General features: G+C 43.0%; 1 protein-coding gene across 2 annotated transcripts; it reads left to right on the top strand.

Moving 5' to 3' along the window:
• The first annotated feature begins 595 nt into the window (after positions 1-595).
• On the top strand, positions 596-21364 carry LOC311139034 (RNA polymerase II elongation factor ELL2-like). 2 transcript variants are annotated; one of them, XM_084173877.1, is made up of 12 exons: positions 596-871; positions 5132-5179; positions 6199-6320; positions 6538-6701; positions 9596-9855; positions 11750-11874; positions 12026-12098; positions 12339-13134; positions 16132-16198; positions 16402-16573; positions 17242-17286; positions 20031-21364. In XM_084173877.1, the coding sequence occupies exons 1-12, from the start codon at positions 698-700 to the stop codon at positions 20145-20147; spliced, it is 2163 nt and encodes a 720-aa protein (XP_084030003.1). In that variant the 5' UTR covers positions 596-697; the 3' UTR covers positions 20148-21364. The 2 variants fall into 2 exon arrangements, with proteins under 2 accessions (XP_084030003.1, XP_084030002.1); XM_084173876.1 differs by having other exon boundaries at positions 12336-13134.
• The last annotated feature ends 959 nt before the right edge of the window (positions 21365-22323 follow it).

Genomic DNA, 22323 nt, shown 5'->3' with positions numbered 1-22323 from the left:
TGAGTCCACTCCCCTACTATGTTCAAGCCTGATAAAAAAATGTGCATTACAGACCAGTGGTTCTCAACCTGGGGTAGCCTACATGTACCCCTGGAGGTACTTGCCCTATCCACAGCAGAGCAAAATGTGTAACCAAAAAAGGTTGAGACAACTGCTGTTCGATGGGTACTGGTTTGGCCAGTATTCCTCTAATATTCTATACTATGAGAGGCTCATCAGGTCTAATATAGCTAGTATTTTATAAAACCCTTCAAGATATATTAATTGTGAGATATTCTGAATTGTCAGTGAAAAGCAAACAAAAATAATAGATTTCAAAGTAATCCTTGTCAGTATGACTTTAAAGAGTAAAAAAAATGTCAGCAATAAAAACGTTGTTCATTGTACCATGTCAGCACACATACATTTATACTGATAGCAGTGAAGGTTGTTCTGTTGCTGAGCATAATGACGTGACTGATACAATTCCAAGTGTACATAGCTCTATGACATAATAGTGGACAGAACACATCTGATTCGATCGATCACTTTTACCCTTCAAAGAGTTTTACAATGACGAACTGTACTAGCATTCATACACTGCGTGAGTGAAGTCTCTGAGGGAGGAAAGAAAAAGTCAACCCAACCAGACTCAAAAATCTAGAACAAGCCTTTGTGGAAGTCCCTCCCTTGAATTTCAGCGAGGTAGAGTTGCTATATGCTCGGACGTCAGAGGGACGATGGTGGAGGGCTGGTAAAGATGGCGGCGCTCTCCGAGGATGGGAGGTATGGACTGAATTATGGCCGACGGAATGCAGACCGAGTCACCGTATTGCACGTAAAATTGACAGAGACAGCTTTCAGAGCAATAGAGAGCCACCAAACCGCTAAGGTAAGTTGAATTAATATATGTCTTATACTTTATGTTATACGACGCTATCAAAACTGGTGAACAAACTGCCACGCACAGCCAGTTTGAGCTAACGTTAGCTGTCTATAGCTAACTTTACAATATCCCCGGCCAAGTCAATTTTCTTCTACTCAAGCGAACACTTCAAATATGAGACTGATCACATTGTTTGGTGAAATAGATGAATATTTGGATGACACTTTCGCGTGACATCTTTCGCTAATGATAATTTACCGTATGTTCAGGAGGCTTGACACTGCAGTAAGTATTGGGGCGTTTGGAGATGTTAGGAAAAGAGTTTAACATTACACGTTTAGCTAGCTAACGTAGTTAGCTGGGGGCTATATGTGACAAACGTCCTAGCTATAAAGAAGTTAGCAGATGTAAACGGCATGTCTGACAATAGTCTAAAGTTAGACAGCCAATCTAGCTGAGAAGGCAATTCTTCTCGAATGACGTTATCGTTACCTGGCAAGCTGGCTAGCTACTAACAAAGGTAGCTAGCCAGATACATTAAAGTGACAGATTACTAAAATTACAAAATAAATTGGCTAATGTTGAAAGTAGTCAGATACAGTTGTCAACAGTTTGTGTTTACTTAGACACTGTCACCGGCTGCTACCATTATAGGGAGGTATAACCAGTTTTCAATATTTCTAAAAAAAATATAACTTACATATTCACACCACCATGGTCGATCTATTTTCTTACATGTGTATTTGACCACTTATATTAAATAATCTCCCCCAAAAATCACCTTTATTCAAAAATGATAAAATGCACTCCATTGGCATTGTCACTTCCTTTTATCCACATCAAAATGTTGGTTTTATACCCCCCAAAAAATTTGATTGGCAGTAGGTTACACCATATTATAACATATTGTTTTGGCTATAGACCTATCCAGTTGCTCTAGCGTTCCACACTAAAAGTTCGTCAATTTGTCATGGCACGTTATGTTCATGACTAAACTCTTGATTTAAATGTGAATGTTACATTCTCTAGCTATCTCCCCAGGCGAGTAACTTTACGACCAATTTTGCCAATATTTGTAAGCATACAGTCAAGTAGCCTAGGATATGTTGTAGGTTGACTGCGATTTGTTATGAAGACGTTATAGCTAGGCCTATTTAAATTGATCGGAGTATTTGCTGTTTTCCTCAAATTACTATTCACTCGATGATTACTACTGGGGTTCTCTCCTTTTACTTCTAATCTGGTGTTCTCTCTTAAAGCTACAGTACTGTAAAGCCGGGTGTACTCTACACGATTTTCAAAATCCTAACATCGCTGAGCCGCTGAACAGGGTCATGGCTAGATGGGATCCAGTTTCTGTCAAATTAGCGTCAAGTTATTTTTTTGTGCATTTTAGCTTACCCTAACCCTTTTTCTAACCTTAACCTAATTATCCTAACCTGTTACGTTAATTATCCTAACATGTTGCGTAAATAATTATAACCTGCTATGAAAAGTCAAATCTGACGTTAATTTGACAAAAGCTAGATTCGTTCTAGCCATGACACTCTAACAGTCAATCTGACTGTCTTTCCTTTTTTCGTTTTACCAACCTAGTGGTTGGTGCGCACACTAAACGATGTGGCATAGTACAGGGGTCACACACTATAAGATTCTTAACTTGGTCGTTAGGATTGTCTATACCACGCTGTCTCGCGAAAACAAGTATGTGATACAGTGATGATTAGATTAGCTAGAACGAGCTGTGGCTCAAAGCAGTCTCAAACGTTTTCAGTCAGGCACTCACGTTTGCCATACAGAGCTGAAATATCTAGCCAATAGCCTACATTTTGAATTGAATCATATTGCTTGTGAACTTCAGAGCTGTAACGATTAGGCTTTGTAAAAAAAAACAGACTCCTGCCACATTCAGGGTGATGCGATACCTTAGAATTAGGAATAATAGTAATTGAATAGGATTTCTATGTGCGATACATCATCTCACTGGCTTCTTCTCTGGCGAGCTTTCATTGGCAATTGCTGATCACCCTTCTGAAAACGTGTTATTGCACATCTCACACTACAAGAGAATTGCAGATTTTGTGCTGATAAAAATTGTTGTAGCAGAGGCCTATCATATCTGCCTCTGGTCATTGTGGACCCATACAGATGCTGTTACGGAACCAACCTGTAGGCACCAAATAAAGCTAACGTGTTAATCCGATGGCCTACAACCTGTATAATATGGATGCACTTCAACAGAGATGCACTAAACGGGGCCCTGTGATCAACCGAGGCCAGGAGCCCTGGGAAGTTCAATGGACTGTCAACAACAGTTACATAATTCCAGCAACAAGCTAGTCAGACTCGGTGTAGCATATGTTCAGGGCCTAGTTAATTATTATTTTTTAAATCCAGATCAAAATTATTTAATTTGAAATTGAGAAACTGGCGCAGTTACAAGCCTGCTAGAGATAGCGGCAGGCGGATGAGAAATATCCACCGTCGTAGTACGGATGAAGCCTGAGCTGGAATGGGGAGCTAACTAAAGCTGGCTAGCTTTAGAAAGCCCTGAGTAGATCTAGCTTGTTTCGTAGTTAGCATACCCCTCTAGAGTAGGCTAATTCAAGTCTGTGGTGGAAAGGGTGTCAGTAGGTGCTATGGGAAGGAACACCGCCTTGGTGAATAGGCGCTTAGAACAAGCTGACAAGCCAATCAAAGTTAGACAATTAAGGGGATAGCATCACTATCTGACTGATACAGAACAGGACACAAAAATACATGATAGCCCTAGCAGACATCACACAAGTGTTTGTATTGCCTATTTTTTATATCTATATGGTTTCTGACTAGACCTACTTGCTGCAAGGTATATTGGTGTAGGGGGATAATGAAACATCTATACTAAAATCTACTCCAAGTCCTAGTAGTTAGTCTAGGCCTAAATTCTGATGACCCAACAACCTTATTGGAAGTGTAACAGTAGGCCTGTATGCTGCAAAGACCAGCCTACCATCTCTTGCTGACTGAGCAGCCAAAACTGCCTGCTTTTTGTTTCTTTCTCTCTCTCTGATTTGTGTGGGGGCTGAACTATATCTACTGGAGTGGGAAAGCTGCCTAGCCCTGGCTCTGTGTGGTGGCATGAAATGTGATCAGGAGTGTATGTGTGGACTGGATGGTCTGTGAGTGTGTTGGGGGATGGGTGAAATGCTGTGGCTGGTTTTACAAACTTCTGTAGAGTAAACTGCCGAATTCAGCATTCAGCCCAAATGCAAGAGAACACTTTACTTCACAGGACTTTACTCATCATGGGCTGATGGACTATAGCTAGTTAGTTTGGTGTGTGAAGTGAACTGCAATTTTTTTGTGTGAACTATCACTTATCTAATGTTTGAGGACAGATATCAAAATAAAAGAGTGAATTGCGTTTGTTTGGAAATGGCTGAATGATGGGAGTATGGTAATGCATAATCTTGGAAACCCAGAACTAAAATCTTGTGTGGTTGAGACTAGGCCTTAGCCAACTCTAAAGATATTTATGCTGAAGGTCCACAAATGTAGGCTAACTCTTGAATTTTGCGTGGCTTAGGCTGTGTTAATGTGATTTTTTAAAATTTGATGTTGGGAGCTCAGAAAATGGTTTATGGCCTGTAAGCCCAGGAAACAAACTTTGGGACATTTTAATGGTATGTCCCCGTGCAAGTTTACTTACCCTAATCATTTTCAGTGTACACTGTTAAGGGAAAGTTGCTGAAGGGAAGTTCCTGAAGTTTCAAAACAGCCAGGGAAGAACCTATTCTGCAGTGCCAATGTTTCCCCATGTAGCTACCATTATATACAACCTGCTGATGTAATCTGACTACGTGTGATTTGCTCTATCATAATCCGACATAAATTGCACTTGCTAATTCTGAGGTAAAGCTGATATGCCTGACCACTTTGTTTGAGATGCCTATGATTTAGGCCTACATGGCTTTCAACATGAGGGAGTTGCTAATTCCTACTCTTACTGCTATTTTCCTCATCAGAAATGAATGAAACTATAAACATGCTAGCTAGCACTCTTTTGCTAGCTAGTTAAGAAGATAGGTGATTTGCCAGGAGCATATGAGCCGTGACTGGTTGACAGAATAGCCTACTTTTGTCACTAAGCTTTGGGTGTTTTTCTCCACCACAGCTCAGTGAAACTCCAGTTGTAACAGAGTGACATTCGAGTGATTATGATGGAACATTTCTCGCAGTCGACACTTACGTTGAAAATGTCCAATCCCTTCCTCTCTTTTTCAGAATGTACCGTCCTCGCGGCCAACAATACAATTCAAGGGACTCCAAGGGGTAAGTATGTTCACACCTAAAATCTTCATTTTGACTTGAGCGCTACAGTACTATGGGTCAACCCTGTGGCTGGTAGACTGAGTTTTTTTTTAAAGCAACCATGAAAGGTTGAATAAGTTAACATTTGAGTGCTGGTGGTATAGCCAAGACATAAGAGAATTCTGACCACTGTTGTTGAAGACCCAATGATTGTCTTGGTTTCAGTGAAATGCGCATTTGTTTAGCTACGAGGTGTATTTGGAGGCTTGTTGCCTAACTCTTGCCACCCCTCTGAAAGCATCCGGTTAACCCCTGACAACCCGGGCTGTGCACTATGAAGAGTTGAACTCTCCAATGTCTCAAGATCTATAAATACTGCTCTGACAGTCTGCAGCTGGGCCCAGAGCACAGGAACCAGACTAGGGTTACAACATTTCCATAAATTCCCTGGTTTTCCCAATATCTCGGTTGGAGGATTCCCGGCCAGGATTTCTGGAAAACCAGGGAATTTATTGAAAGTTCCCAGAATGTAGCAACCCTAGTCTGGTCCCTGTGCTCTGGGCCCAGCTGCAGACTGTCAACACTCACACTCCCAGCAACTTAGACCTCAAAGATCTGTCTGTCATGCAAGCTCACATTCATTCATCTGAGATCCCATAACTCAGATCAGTCTATATTGACAGAGGCAATACACACACACACACACACACACATCGCTGTAAAGGGATAATGTTACGAGACCATGAGAAATGAGGCCCAGTTGAGAAGTGTTTTTACAGATGGTTTGCTATTTGGCATGACTGACTCTGTCACATTCAAATATGAGCAAAATCTCTTCTCCCCCAACCCGAAGCTATAGCAATAGAGCAAAATGAATCCCCATTTCACATCCCCTTTAGAATGATTGAATACTTCCAAGCAATTCCTCACCCATGCGTAACGCTTGAGGGCAAAGAGAGGCATTCCTGGTTTTCTGTGGTTAAATATTTATTTTTGAAAATTCATTTTCTTTAATTGTCCTTTTGATGTGAACCTCACAGCGTATTAAGATCCCAAGGACTGACTCTCCGGATGGATCTCAGAACTTTGATTTCTATCTGTCCAACGTGGGTAAGGACAACCCTCAGGGAAGCTTTGAGTGCATCCAACAATATGTGTCCAGGTAAGCACCCTCTGGAACTAAACAGAGCATTGCTCGTTACCGAAGACCCAACGTAAATTGTTGTAAACTGGTTGGTTAACTAGAATGCATGTCACTCTGGTGTCAGAATTTGACCATGTCATTGAGCCTTGTCAATGAGTAATTGGTTTAATTGAATTGGTTCCAAGATGGAAAAACCCTGTGCTGTATGACTGAAATCTCTCCCTATCCTCTCCAGCTCAGGGACCCCCCACCTGGTGTCCTTGGGGACGGTTCAGGACAAAGTCACGGTGTGTGCCACCAACGACTCCTACCAGGTGACCCGGGACCGCATGACGCAGGCCGAGGAGGACAGTCGCAAACGGGGGACCAAGGTCCTCAAGCCTGGGGGCCAGTTCAGAGGCAAGTTCCATGCACTAATCTACCCCCCAACAGTAGTCTTCTCACAGGCAGGTTCCCACTACTCCAAAATGGCTTGGTTTTCATATCCTCCTCTCTTTTTGAACCATTGATTCTCTGAAGAACTACCTTGGTCAAAAGCAATGGAACTTAAAGCCCACTTTTCCATTGTTTGTGCCTGGTGGTTACACAAGGTGACGGAAGGAGGCTATTTATGAATATTGACACGCAGTCTGCCAACACAGCCATATCTGGGTTAAAGTTGCACTCTCCAAATAGTGCTAATTTAACAACAACCCTGGCCTATAGCCCAACTTTCTCCCATCACACACACACACACCAACACCTGTAAACCAATTGTCTTGGCTTTCTAATACACTGCAACTGGATTGAGGTCGGGCAAGTGGAAAAGTAAAAGTTACTCTCGGGCTAATCTAATTTGGGTCCCCGCTCTCTCACGGTCTCCCGTCCCGTCTGGCCGGTGGAGATACGAGGGAGATGGAGATTGAGAGTGTGCAATGTAACAGCTCAGTGTTGATGTAACTGGTCATGCCAAATCTGCCTCCGCTGACTTGGGACTCAGTTCTCCCACAGCAGACAACCATATACTGAGCTTCACTGGCAAATAGTTAATTTTCTTGCCCCATAAAGCAACATCAGAGGTTTGGTGTCACCTTAATGGTCCGTTTGCTACCAGCTATAGAACTGTAAAAGATGTGTGTTCCCCATAGATGTCTTTATATCTGATATATTAGAGTATAAATCTGTCTTGTTCTCACAACAGTGTATGGTAACGATCATGGAGAGGGTGGAGTAGGGCTCTATAAAATCTGCGATGCGGACGGAATCACGGAATCCAGAAATTAAAACGGAATTCAAAAATTTATTTTTATTGAACTCCTAAATATATTGAACTGATTTCGAAAATGTATTAATTTGCCCAAAATTATAAGACATGAACAAAATATATAATTTGTATTTTCCTTCATCTTTCTCAAGAGGCAACAGTGCGGAAATGCCCCTCTCTGTGGGTGCGCATTAGTATAACACTTTGTGTAGCCATTAGCAATTATGCTAATGACAACTGTTTTCTGGTAGATGGAAATGCTCCTCAATTAAATTTTACATTTACATACAAAGTAGTCTATCTGGCAGAATGATATCATGATTATTTGCATCAATCCAGTGGTGATTTCTTTAGCAAACTGCAATCACATATTTGCTACAGAAACACCTCTAACCAAGCAAGTCTCTTGCTGGTGCACACTTGAATTAAAGGGCATCTACACCCAAAAAAGTATTTATTCAATTTTTTTCCCAGACCTCAAAAGTGGTCTCCGGATGTGGTTTAATCGTTGTTGGGGACTTAGAACATCATCAATTGTTTTTTTCTATAATAAAAAAACAAATTGTGATTTTGACAGCGAAAACCTGAAAAACAGGAAAAAAATCTGAAACCTGTAAAAACGAAATAGAGAAAACAACTTAATTTTGGGGAAAACTGAATTGGGCAAAAAACTAAACAGATTTTATAGGGCCCTAGTGGAGGGGGGGGATGTTCAGGGCTTGTCCACGGTTACCCGTAGAAATAAAGTTCACGTTATCTACATATAAATTGGTATTGTTGTCTAACATAATTCATTGGGGTTGCGTTTTTTCTCAACAGGAAGCACATTCTTATCTTTGGTGGGAGGTTTATTCTTCTACCTCTAGGACCACTCTGGAACTATAGTTGACTGCAGGAATCCCTGAAATCTGCTTTACTAGTCGTGGCTCTGAACTTAAAGTCCCACTCACTAAGAAACTTAAAATCAGTTAAACCCTCTTTCGGTGTATTTCCTGCCAATGGGGATTCATTTGCATACAACGGCCCAGATGGAAACTGAGAGGGGAGCAGAGGAAAGGGGTGGAGTTTGGGCATGTAACAACTGGCTCAGTAGAAGCACCCTATTTAACATTAGCAAAATGAGACCTAACCTTCATTTATCTTGTGTGTTTATGCTATGTCAGTTAGGTATATTGGTCTGGGACCCTATACAGTGTTTGTCATAAATAAGATCCAATTTACTTGATGCCATTCAGAGTTTAGTACACTAAACGTGTCATTCTGGTAGCAAACCAACAGACCTGCTGTGTGGTCTTCATCTCCCACTGTAAATTCACCATATAGACTCACTAGGCTGGCCAAATGCTGCAGGCAAAGCTCATTCGCAGCTGATGCACGCATCATACATGCCTCAGTCTCTCACCAGGCTGAGACAGCAAAAATGTGTGGATGGTTTGTGTGCTTAGAGATCTCTCGCAGTCTATCAGCATTTGCCCAGACGAAGGGAAGCGGGGGCAGACGAGAGTACACGTTTCTCTCTAACCTTAATCTCTTAAAGAGCTTTTAGATTTTCATGATCACTGAGAGCAGTATGGAGAAATGTCAAAGCATCCTGACTAAGCAGAAGCCTAATGAGCTGGGGGACAGATTCTCTGTAGCCTCTTAATGATATTTACATTGGGAACTCGGTCTCTTCAAATCAGCCTTATATGATACAACTTGTACTAGTAGCGCACAGTTAGTTCAACTTCAATCCACATACAATTCCGAACACAAAATGGTTGCCTAATGACTTTGACCCTCTAGGGTTCCAAGTCTCTGCTGGCTTTTGTCCTTATCTTTCAGTCAGTATCTAATAACCCTATAACAATGTTGTCATGTTGATAAAAAATGTAATTGTGGGATTGACAGCAAGCGACATAGCTGCTAGTTAGTCGTTTCTGCTGAAAACTCAATTCTGAGGTATTAGCAAGAAAACATCTAATTGGTTCATTTAATTATCAGAGAAACAAAAACTGATCAAATAAATCCATTTCTCGTCTACGCCTTCCTCACCCCTCTCTAACATCAGGTAAGAAAGTCCAGATCCGCAAGCCAGCGCCGTCAGGCTCCGAACCAGTTGCGGAGCGCAAACGCTCCACCCCTATCAACCCAGCCAACACCATCCGCAAGTGCCTTGCCAACAACCCGGTGTCCCAGCGGCCGTACCGCGACCGCCTCGTCCACCTGCTGGCGCTGCGCTCCTACAAGAAGCTGGAGCTACTGGCCAGACTGCAGCGGGACGGGGTCAGCCAGAAGGACCGCAGCTCTCTGGGGAGCACCCTGCAACAAGTAAGGCTAGAGCCCTGCAACGAGTAAGGCTAGTGCCCTGCAACGAGTAAGGCTAGTGCCCTGCAACGAGTAAGGCTAGTGCCCTGCAACGAGTAAGGCTAGTGCCCTGCAACGAGTAAGGCTAGTGCCCTGCAACGAGTAAGGCTAGTGCCCTGCAACGAGTAAGGCTAGTGCCCTGCAACGAGTAAGGCTAGTGCCCTGCAACGAGTAAGGCTAGTGCCCTGCAACGAGTAAGGCTAGTGCCCTGCAACGAGTAAGGCTAGTGCCCTGCAACGAGTAAGGCTAGTGCCCTGCAACGAGTAAGGCTAGTGCCCTGCAACGAGTAAGGCTAGTGCCCTGCAACGAGTAACAGAGAGAGAGCGAGGAGGATAGCATTTTATTATTGGTTTCAGATGTAACCTGTGGGGAGAAGGGGCCAACACAGCTACAGAGCCCTCACTGAAAATGGTAGGGGAACACATTAGTGCTGAAAATTAGTTTCTAATCACTGTTTTCAGTTTCACTTTTTTTTTTACATGCGCTATGCAATATGTGGGTTGAATGCTGTAACACAGAATAAAATAATTAATAAAAGTCCCATAATGGTAGTGATTGCCCATTACATTATCACTTATTAACCATAATTTATTCACTTGAATAAGTTGTGTATATTACATTTGTTTTATTTGATCACTTTCATTCCAAGTCATCTCATCTCTATAGAGCTGCTGTCTATGCTGTCCAGCAAAATCATTATTTGAGAAGTTTCTTCAAAGTTATTAAGGCATACTTTTATGACTGCTGAATACCAACTATCAATCACTTGCAGTAGATCATGTATTTTCAGGTAGAGATACCTCGCAAAGCAACTGCTCTCGAGTTAATATCCATCTCGATCATGCATTCTTCTCTCTAATTTAGCAGGCGTAAAAGAAACAGACTGGACAAGTAGGTGCGCAATGGATTATGGTCATTGTAGTTATTTACCATGTTTTCTGTGCTAAACTATGTTCACTATTGGCCTATTGGAAACTACAACTCCCTACTACATCGCACAGTTCGGGTTGATCTTATCTCTAGAGAAACTGCGCATTTTGCTCACAGAAAAAAACAGAACAAAATTAAATTTGAATGATTAAACCGATGTCGGTCAATTAGTTGTTTTAAAAACCGATGTCTGTTAATCGCTCAGCACTAGAACACATAGACAAGATGGTTTAGCAGAGCTAAAATATATAATACGTGGATATAAAGGGATTCCTTAATATGCATTTAAGGTCATAGATATTTCTTTCAAGTATGAGTAACTGGTAGCACTGTGTATGAGAAGACAAATGTCCCTGTTTGCCCCTAGGACTCTTCACCCTTCTTAGGCGTTAGACCACAGAATGCAAATCACTGAGAGGACCTGTTCCCTGTAATACAAAGACCTTCATTCACCACTACTGAACATAGCACACAGCAAGAATCAAGCAGCTATACATTAAAGCCATTAGTCTTATACACATACACACACACATACCAAGCACGCACACATTTATAGATGACATACTCAAACTGGTTTATTTTCCTAAAGCCAACGGGTTGTCTGACTACAATGCTAACTACCCCATGCTTGGGGTACATAAAAAAACAACACACAGACTTGCTTGGGGATTTGCATAATGTTGTGATTGAGAATAGAGATGCTGGGTTTGACAATGAAATGCTAGTTAAATGCACTGACTTTATACCCAGGTTGACGCAAGTAGGGCAGGCACTAACAGAAAGTCTTTAACTCTTAGGATTTGGTTGACTCAAGTAAAAAGAGACAAAAGTAGTACAAGCGGTTGTATTTGTTGCTTTTAATGCTCCCAAATTATTGGACGACTACAAAATTAGACGCTGCTGATCTTGTTCGTGTGTTTGTCCGCAGGTGGCCAACCTGAACCCCAAAGATAACTCTTACTCTCTGAAGGACTTTGTATACCGCGATGTGCAGAGGGACTGGCCGGGCTACTCCGAGGATGACCGCGTTCAGGTCAACGGGATCTTGGTCCGGTAGGTCACAATGCATTTCTGTGTAAACATTTTGCGACATTGCACCCTCCTGAACAGGCCCCTCCATTTATTGCAAACGGGACCTCATGTAGTGATGGTGTAGCATCTGCTTACGGTCAGTTGTCCTTCTCATCTGCCCTCTTTCTCTCAGGAAACTGGGACTTCCCACTGAGACACTTTCCTCCAGCAGTCCTCCCAAAGATGGCCTCCCGGCTTCCCCACAGGTAACCCCTCAACAGTACACCTTGCTGGACGCAAACACTTTCAGTATTACTTGCACAAACCAGCATGTAAGCCAACAGACAAGCCAAACTGGATGACCAGGCCTCTCCTGTAAAGAGAGATTTTATCTCAAACCTATTCAATGAATTGTTTACTAAGGTCAAAAGGAATCATCTGTCCTTTTTATAACTCAATCAACATAGAAATCCTTGTTTGATGGTTTGGTTATGGTCTTTTAGCAGAAGTGCCAGCCAGAGTTGCCGGTTCACTTCACCGACCCACTGATGCCCAAGAAGCCCCGCATCTCCCATGTCACCAGCCAAGGGCCCCCCGCCACCCCAACTCCCATTCCCACCTCGTCCTCTAGAGAGCGCCGCGGCCCCCCGAAGGAGGACGACAGCCACCACAGCGCCGCTGCCACCACCACCACAAAGCGCTCGTCTCTCCCAGCCAGCAGCACCACCACGGCTGGCCCGCCCATCAACCACCACCACCTCCCCCCTCCCTCCCAGCTCCCGGTTTCTCACCGCCCTCCCCCGTCGCATCAGCCTGGCCCGGGCTCCAACTCCAACTCGCCCAGCACACCTGAGGGCCGTGGCACCCAGGACCTGCCCCTGGACCAGAGCTCCACCTGCCTGGACCCCTCCTCCTCCTCACCGATAGCCACCTCCAGCCCCCCGGGCAGGACCGCTAACCGCTATGGCCCCCGCATGCCGCCACCGGCCAGCTCCAGTCCCCAAAGCCACCCAGCCCTCACCACCATCTCCACTTCATCATCCTCTACCATTGTCCCCCCTCCCTCGCCAAGCAGTAGCAAGAAGTCCAAGAAAAAGTCCAAGAAGCACAAAGAGAAGGACCGCGAGAAAGAGAAAGAGGGGCGCAAGGATGGGCGACGCAGTACAGGCGATGGCCGTGGTGTCAGCCCCCGAGGGGTGCCGGTTGAGGACGCTCAGAGGCCCAGAAAGAGACACCGCACCAAGGGGGAGGAGAGACAAACGCCAGTCATCCCCGCCAAGAGCCCAGTCTGCCCGGACGAAGGTAGTCTCCCTTAATGTCTTGGTTTGGCTTCATGCTTGAAAGCATTGTTTAAAAGGGAAATGTGTGCTTGCTTATTAGCGTGCGTGGCCTGATTGCCAAAGGTCTTGTTTTCAAGTAATATAGTGGTCGCTTTCAAACGTCAGGAAAAAAAACAAAAAACACTGCCAATCCATGGTTTTGTAATGCCAGCAATGCATTACTGCATTGGATAACCAGGCATTGACTGATGCATTGAAAGTGTATACATGCTAGGAAAGGGCAAAGTGTGTGCATGCTTTGAACATGATGGGATGCTTGCATTGCATTGTGTGAGTTGGAGCATGTATCTCGGTTGTATGTACAGTACCAGTCAAAAGTTTGGACACACCTACTCATTGAAGGGTTTTTCTTTATTTTTACTATTTTCTACATTGTAGAATAATAGTGAAGACATCAAAACAATGAAATAACACAGATTGAATTACGGAATAACCAGAAAAGTGTTAAACAAATCAAAATATATTTTAGTTTCTTCAAAGTAGCCACCCTTTGCCTTGATGACAGTTTTGCACACTCTTGGCATTCTCTCAACCAGCTTGACCTGGAATGTTTTTCCAACAGTCTTGAAGGAGTTCCCACATATGCTGAGCATTTGTTGGCTGCTTTTCCTTCACTCTGCGGTCCGACTCATCCCAAACCATCTCAATTGGGTTGAGGTCGGGTGATTGTGGAGGCCAGGTCATCTGCTGCATCACTCTCCTTCTTGGTCAAATAGCCCTTACACAGCCTGGAGGTGTGTTTTGGGTCGTTGTCCTGTTGATAAACAAATGATAGTCCCACTAAGCGCAAACGAGATGGGATGGCGTATCGCTGCAGAATGCTGTGGTAGCCATGCTGGTTAAGTGTGCTTTGAATTTTAAATAAATCACTGACAGTGTCACCAGCAAAGCACCATCACACCTCTTCCTCCATGCTTCACAGTGGCAACCACACATGCGGAGATCATCCGTTAACCTACTCTGCGTCTCACAAAGACACGGTGGTTGGAACCAAAAATCTCAAATTTGGACTCATCAGACCAAAGGACAGATTTCCACCAGTCTAATGTCAATTTCTCGTGTTTCTTGGCCCAAGCAAGTCTCTTCTTCTTATTGGTGTCCTTTAGTAGTGGTTTCTTTGCAGCAATTCCACCATGAATGCCTGATTCACGCAGTCTCCTCTGAACAGTTGATGTTGAGATGTTACTTGAACTCTGTGAAGCATTTATTTGGGCTGCAATCTGAGGTGCAGTTAATTGCACATTTCTGAGGCTGAAAACTCTAATGAACTTATCCTCTGCAGCAGAGGTAACTCTGGGTCTTCCTTTCCTGTGGTGATCCTCATGAGAGCCAGTTTCATCATGGTGCTTGATGGTTTTTGCGACAGCACTTGAAGAAACTTTCAAAGTTCTTGAAATATTCCGGATTGACTGACCTTCATGTCTTAAAGTAATGATGAATTGTTGTTTCTCTTTGCTTATTTGAGCTGTTCTTGCCATTATATGGACTTGTCTTTTACCAAATAGGGCTGTCTTCTACCTTGTTACACCACAACTGATTAGCTCAAACGCATTAAGAAGGAAAGAAATTCCACAAATTAACTTTTAACAAGGCACACCTGTTCATTGAAATCCATTCCAGGTGACTACGTCATGAAGCTGGTTGAGAGTGCCAAAAGTGTACAAAGCTGTCATCAAGGCAAAGGGTGGTCACTTTGAAGAATCTTTTTTGATTTAATGCTTTTTTTGGTTACTTAATGATTCCATATATGTTATTTCATAGTTGTGATGTCTACACTATTATTCTACAATGTAGAAAATAGTAAAAATAAAGAAAAACCCTGGAATGAGTAGGTGTGTCTAAACTTTTGACTGGTACTGTACATACAGTGAGGTCAAAGGATTTGGACAGTGACACATGTTTTGTTGGTTTGTCTCTGTACTCCAGCATTTTGGATTTGAAATGATGCAATGACTGAGGTTAAAGTGCAGACTAATCTTTAATTTGAGGGTTTTTTCATCCATATCGGGTGAACCGATTTATATATTACAGCACTTTTTGTACATAAATTCCCCCATTTTAGGGAACCAAAAGTATTTGGACAAATTCACTTACACTGAGTGTACAAAACATTAATAACTCTTTCCATGACATAGATTGACCAGGTGAATGCTATGATCCCTTATTGATCTCACTTGTTAAATCCACTTCAATCAGTATAGATCAAGGGGAGGAGGTAGGTTAAAGAAGGATTTTTAAGCCTTGAGACAATTGAGACATGGATAGTGTATGTGTGCCATTCAATATTAGGAAGGTGTTCTTAATGTTTTGTACACTCGGTGTATATGTGAATTAACGTAGTCAAGTTTAATATTTGGTCCCATATTCCTAGCACGCAATGACTACATCAAGCTTGTGACTCTTCAAACTTGTTGGATGTATTTGCAGTTTGTTTTGGTTGTTTCAGATTATGTCGTATCCAATATGAAATGAACGGTAAATCATGTACTGTGTCATTTTGTAGTCACTTTTATTGTAAATTAAGAATATAATGTTTTTGAACACCTTCTATATTAATGTGGATGCTACCATGATTACAGATAACCCTGAATGAATCGTGAATAATGAGTGAGAAAGTTGGAGGCACAAGTATCATACCCCCCAAGACATGTTAACCTCACAATTACCAATAACGGGAGGTTAGCATTTATTGGGGGGGTTTGATATTTAGTATGTAGTATTTATTATATTTAGAATATGATATTAAGGTTGGCAAATAATGGACTGCCCTGAGCAGCAGACTCAGAAATCAGTCCATGGGTTCCGTTTGACTCTTTGTTCTGCCTTTAAATAACTGTTTCAAGACCAGTACTTTTGAATAGCTCATACTTTTTAAGGGTACTACTAGTGAAGAGAGCTGTTCAGATGTCAGTTGGTTATATAGAATAATCGTCTGACGTGTGTCTTTGCTGCTCCCCAGACACTAAAGAGAGGCCAGTCCACTCATCAGACCTATCCTCCACCACTGTGATGCCAGATTACATAGGGTGAGTGCTACCCCCTTTTTACTTATTTACGTAATACTCTTTGTTCCTATGTGGGACATAAGGCTTCCACAAAAGAGCACCACTGCTACCAACCATCAGCCTTTTGGGGGATGGTATTGCCTTTTACCCCTCTCAAATACACTTGAAGGACCCTGTGTGTTAATGTGTCCTCATCACTGTCCTGTGCTGCTGTCCCCGTACAGGAAGTACACGGCAGTGGTGTCTATGGACCAGAGGCAGACTTACAAGGACGAATTCAATGCCGAGTACGAGGAGTACCGCGTCCTGCATGCCCGCGTGGAGAACATCACCCGCCGCTTCAACCATCTAGACACCCAGTCCAGGAGGCTGCCGCCCGGCACCAAAGAGTACCAGGTCAGATTATAACAAGCTACACCACAGAATACAAGGATAAAATATTACAAACTACACCACCAGGTCAAATGATAATAAACTACACCAAAGAGTACCAGGCCAGATTTTACCAAACTTCACCACAGTGTAATGCTGCATTCACGTGCTCGTCGGAAGTGCAACACTTCCCAATAAGGAAGTCGTAAGTCCGACATGATTTTGTTCAAGTGCTTTTGAAGTCGGAACAATTGTTCTACCAATTCGATTTTAGCTAGCTAGATAAGATGGCTAACCTTGCTAATAATAAAGTTAGCTAGCTTGCATTGACACTATGGTCAAACTAGCTACATTATCCACATTGATAAGTTTGTAATTGTCAAACTGATATGTCATCTTTTTGTTTAAAAGGTGAAAGGTCAGTGGTGAAACATCGCAACTCGGGTAACAACATTTTCTCAGAGTTTTCCACTAGTAATTACTACTTGGAGGGTCGTTCAAGTGAAACGTCCCAGTCTGAATTTCGTATTGCCGATAACTCTGACAGCACGTGAACGCACCATTAGTATTAGGTCAAAGTATAACAAACTACACCACAGAGTACCATGTCATATTAAACATTTTTTTATGGTAAAATGTCACTGGAACACATTTTTCTCATGTAAATGAAAGCATTGTTTAAACTTTTGCAGGAAGTACATGAAGAAGTGTTGCAGGAGTACAATAAAATGAGAGAAGTAAGTAAAACAAATAATGCAGTATACACTAAACAAAAATATAAATGCAACATGCAACAATTTCTAAGATTTTACTGATTTTACAGTTCATATAAGGAAATCAGTCAATTGAAATAAATTCATTAGTCCCTGGTCTATGGATTTCACATGACTGGGAATACAGATATTAATCTGTTGGTCACAGATACCTTTAAAAAAAAGTAGGGGCGTGGATCAGAACCAGTCAGTATCTGGTGTGACCACCATTTGCCTCATGCAGAGAGACACATCTCCTTCGCATAGAGTTGATCAGGCTGTTGATTGTGGCCTGTGGAATGTTGTCCCGATCCTCTTCAATGGCTGTGCGAAGTTGCTGGATACTGGCGGGAACTGGAACACGCTGTCGTACACAATGATCCAGAGCATCCCAAACATGGCCAGTGGGTGACATGTCTGGTGAGTATACAGACCATCAAAGAACTGGGACATTTTCAGCTTTGGGGCCGTGCATTATCATGCTGAAACATGAGGTGATGGCGGTGGATGAATGGCACGACAATGGGCCTCAGAATCTCGTCACGGTATCTCTGTGCATTCAAATTGCCATTGCTAAAATGCAATTGTGTTCATTGTCCGTAGCTTATGCCTGCCCATACCATAACAACACCGCCACCATGGGGCACTCTGTTCACAACGTTGACATCAGCAAACCGCTCGCCCACACGACGCCATACACGCTGTCTGCCATCTGCCCGTTACAGTTGAAACCGGGATTCATCCGTGAAGAGTACACTTTTCCAGCGTGCCAGTGGTCATCGAAGGTGAGCATTTGCCAACTGAAGTCAGTTACTATGCTGAACTGCATTCGGGTCAAGACCCTGGTGAGGACGACGAGTACGCAGCTGAGCTTCCCAGAGAAGGTTTCTGACAGTTTGTACAGATCCTGGGCTTGCATGGTTACATGTGGTCTGCGGTTGTGAGGCCGGTTGGATGTAATGCCAAATTCTCTAAAACGACTCTGGGGGCGGCTTATGGTAGAGAAATGGACATTAAATTATCTGGCAACAGCTCTGGTGGACATTCCTGCAGTCAGCATGCCAATTGCACGCTCCCTCAACTTGAGACATCTGTGGTGTTGTGACAAAACTGCACATTTTAGTGGCCTTTTATTGTCCCCAGCACAAGGTGCACCTGTGTAATGATCATGCTTTTTAATCAGCTTCTTGATATGCCACACCTGTCAGGTGGATGGATTATCTTGGCAAAGAGAAATCCTCACTAACAGGGATGTAAACAAATGTGTGCACGAAATTTGAGAGAAATAAGCTTTTTGTGCATATGGAACATTTCTGTGATCTTTTAATTCAGCTCATGAAACATGGGACCAACACTTTACATGACACTAATCGCTAGCTATGTACAGTTGAAGTCGGAAGTTTACATACACTTAGGTTGGAGTCATTCAAACTCGTTTTTCAACCACTCCACAAATTTCTCGGGTAGGACGTCTACTTTGTGCATGACACAAGTAATTTTTCCAACAATTGTTTACAGACAGATTATTTCACTTATAATTCACTATCACAATTCCAGTGGGTCAGAAGTTTACATACACTAAGTTGACTGTGCCTTTCAACAGCTTGGAAAATTCCAGAAAATGTCATGGCTTTAGAAGCTTCTGATAGGCTAATTGACATCATTTGAGTCAATTGGAGGTGTACCTGTGGATGTATTTCAAGGCCTACCTTCAAACTCAGTGCCTCTTTGCTTGACATCATGGGAAAATCAAAAGAAATCAGCCAAGACCTCAGAAAGAAAATTGTAGACCTCCACAAGTCTGGTTCATCCTTGGGAGCAATTTCAAACGCCTGAAGGTACCACGTTCATCTGTACAAACAATAGTATGCAAGTATAAACACCATGGGACCACGCAGCCGTCATACCACTCAGGAAGGCGACGCGTTCTGTCTCTTAGAGATGAACGTACTTTGGTGCGAAAAGTGAAAATCAATCCCAGAACAACAGCAAAGGACGTTGTGAAGATGCTGGAGGAAACAGGTACAAAAGTATCTATATCCACAGTAAAACGAGTCCTATATCGACATAACCTGAAAGGCCGCTCAGCAAGGAAGAAGCCACTGCTCCAAAACCGCCATTAAAAAAGCCAGACTACGGTTTGCAACTGCACATGGGGACAAAGATCGTACTTTTTTGAGAAATGTCCTCTGGTCTGATGAAACAAAAATAGAACTGTTTGGCCATAATGACCATCGTTATGTTTGGAGGAAAAAGGGGGTGGCTTGCAAACCAAAGAACACCATCCCAACCGTGAAGCACGGGGGTGGCAGCATAATGCTGTGGGGGTGCTTTGCTGCAGGAGGGACTGGTGCACTTCACAAAATAGATGGTCGTCATGAGGAAGGAAAATTATGTGGATATATTGAAGCAACATCTCAAGACATCAGTCAGGAAGTTAAAGCTTGATCGCAAATGGGTCTTCCAAATGGACAATGACCCCAAGCATAAATGGACAATGACCCCAAGCATAAATGGACAATGACCCCAAGCATAAATGGACAATGACCCCAAGCATACTTCCAAAGTTGTGCCAAAATGGCTTAAGGACAACAGCTGTCCAGTCTTAGTCAGCGCAGGGCGGCCGCCAACAAAAGCAAGCATTCTGTACACCAAAAACGTTATAAATGGCTTTCTAAGGTAACATATTATGGAGTCTAATTTCTTTGTGTGTGTGTGTCACCCTGCAGCACAGCCCAAACTACCAGGTGGAGAAGCAGCGCTGCGAGTACCTGCACAACAAGCTGGCCCACATCAAGCGCCTCATCGCTGACTTTGACCAGCGCAGGGCCCAGTCCTGGCGCTAGAGCACCAGCTTCAAGACCACTGTGTTGAGGTGGTTTAAGGGGTGGGTGGGCAGCGCAAGGGGGATCCAACTGGCTTTTATTTATTCAGACCCCTTTGCCACCGCTTCCTTCCTTTACCCTTTCTTTCTACCTTTGATTCCACAGGCTGCGTACTGTAGCCTCCTGCAATCTTCAAGTTCTTATTCACTGCCCCCCACTCCCCTACCTTTTCTCGTATTGGTTTCTCCTGAAGCTCCTCTCCATTTCTACAACACTGGTCTAGAGGAAAGGAGCTATGTGTGAGGGGGTAGGGTGAAATACTTAACTCTTCTTGCCTTTTGAAGGACTTATCCCTAAAAATGAACAACAAAAATTAAACTTATTTTTGAAAGCAGAGAAAATATTATACTTACACTTGTATTTAAGTATATAAAAAGAGGGAGATCTATTTATTTTGGACTGTTATGATGGAGAAGCGGTCCACAGATTTATTGTTTAAAAAGTTTATCTTTTCCAAAAGCAATGCAAAAAAACGTGGGCCTTATGTGTTTGACTTTCTGAAGCAATTTTGCACGTGAGAGGAGATCCCATGCTGCGTCCCAGTTGTCCAAAGTGGGTCATCTCCATTGTGAAGTAGAGGGCTCAAGGAAAGGAATCCACTTGAGACAATTGAGACGCAACACCTGTGTGTGTGTGTGTGTGTGTGTGTGCGTGCATGGGTTATAATGGCCGTGGGGGTGGGGGGTAAATTAGGAGTATCGTCCCCTGACAGCAGGGGCATGCTACCCTGAGCACCACCAGTGTTTCTGCCCTCAGTGCAAAAGGGTGCCTTAAGGTGTTTAGTTTACACTGCAATGTCGAGTCGCTGAGACTTCTAGGGTCCCCACGGCAACACGGGGAACTACATCCACCTGGCTACAGGTCACACAGACCAGTGTTTGTGTGTGTGTGTGTGTGTGTGTGTCTGGGGGGGGGGGGGGGGTGGGTTAAGTGGTACCTTTTGAGAGGTGAGGGGGTTTCAATAGGGACTACAAAGGTCAGGGTGGTTTGTGTGTGAGTATGACCTGTGTGTGTGTCTGGGGGGGTGGGGGGGGGGGGTTAAGTGGTACCTTTTGAGAGGTGAGGGGGTTTCAATAGGGACTACAAAGGTCAGGGTGGTTTGTGTGTGAGTATGACCTGTGTGTGGGTGGGCGCCAATGTAAAACGGGGGTAGGGAGGATTAAGAGGTTGGGGCAGGCAAAAACACAAATAAAAAATAAAATAAAAACGGAAACAAAACAATTAAGGAAAAAAAAAAAGCTGCTTTAGTCTTTGTTTGAAGAGCCAGAGCCCTCAGGATCAACCTGGCTAAAGTTACATGTTCTTAATTGGGAGGTTGTTCTAGAGTAGCAAATCTCTAGAAGGACTACAGCGTTGCCTCGCCAGCTTATTTAAAGGAAAACAGGCTGTGTTCTGTTTGATGAGAAAAAACTAATGTACCCACCAGAGGACAAATCTGTATTACGATGACAAATGTATTATTTGCTTCTTGATTCCAGTTTTGTCAGTGCAGCAGAACTGTGGAAGAACTACGAATAGCATTTCTGTTTTTGAATTAAACTCATGCTGATTTAGTTTGATGGATGGATGGGTTATGATATTGAAAATCAACTTTTGAGTCTTTATTTCATGATATCGTTAATAAACAAGCTCCTTTGAGCTCAAGGGAAACATTATGTTTACAAACCTGCGTTAGAATGTTTGCCCAAAAATGTACTGTTCTGGTATTCCTGTGGGGCATCTACCTACTGGTTGTCACACTGAATCCAGAGACAGGATATGAAATGTGTTCCCTGGAAAATTTATGTTTTGTAGGGTGGGGATATTCTAGTACTTATTCTTCATTTGAAATGTTTGTTTCTGTTTCCCGGGGGGGTGGGGGGGTGTAAAAAAAATAAAATATATATATATATTATTGTAAGAAACTGAAGATGCAAACTTGCTGCAGTATGGTTAATGTAAGTCTGTGATAGAGCTCAAATCAACTGTCGTGAAATGATTGGGGCTTCCTTTGAATGGGCCAGTCTCTGCAGCAGACCCACTCTTTCCAGAGGTAGTGTCACTTTAAAACAGGAGCTTGGCTCTCTCCAGTCACAAAAGCTGACTATATTTCAGTGTTACTGCATTTCAATTTAATAGTCAGAAACTCTGTAAGGAC

The sequence above is a fragment of the Coregonus lavaretus genome, assembly GCF_964263955.1.
Source record: "Coregonus lavaretus genome assembly, chromosome: 12".
Taxonomy (NCBI): domain Eukaryota; kingdom Metazoa; phylum Chordata; class Actinopteri; order Salmoniformes; family Salmonidae; genus Coregonus; species Coregonus lavaretus.
The sequence above is the reverse complement of the archived record's forward strand: the minus strand, read 5'-3'. Positions and strand labels throughout refer to the sequence as shown.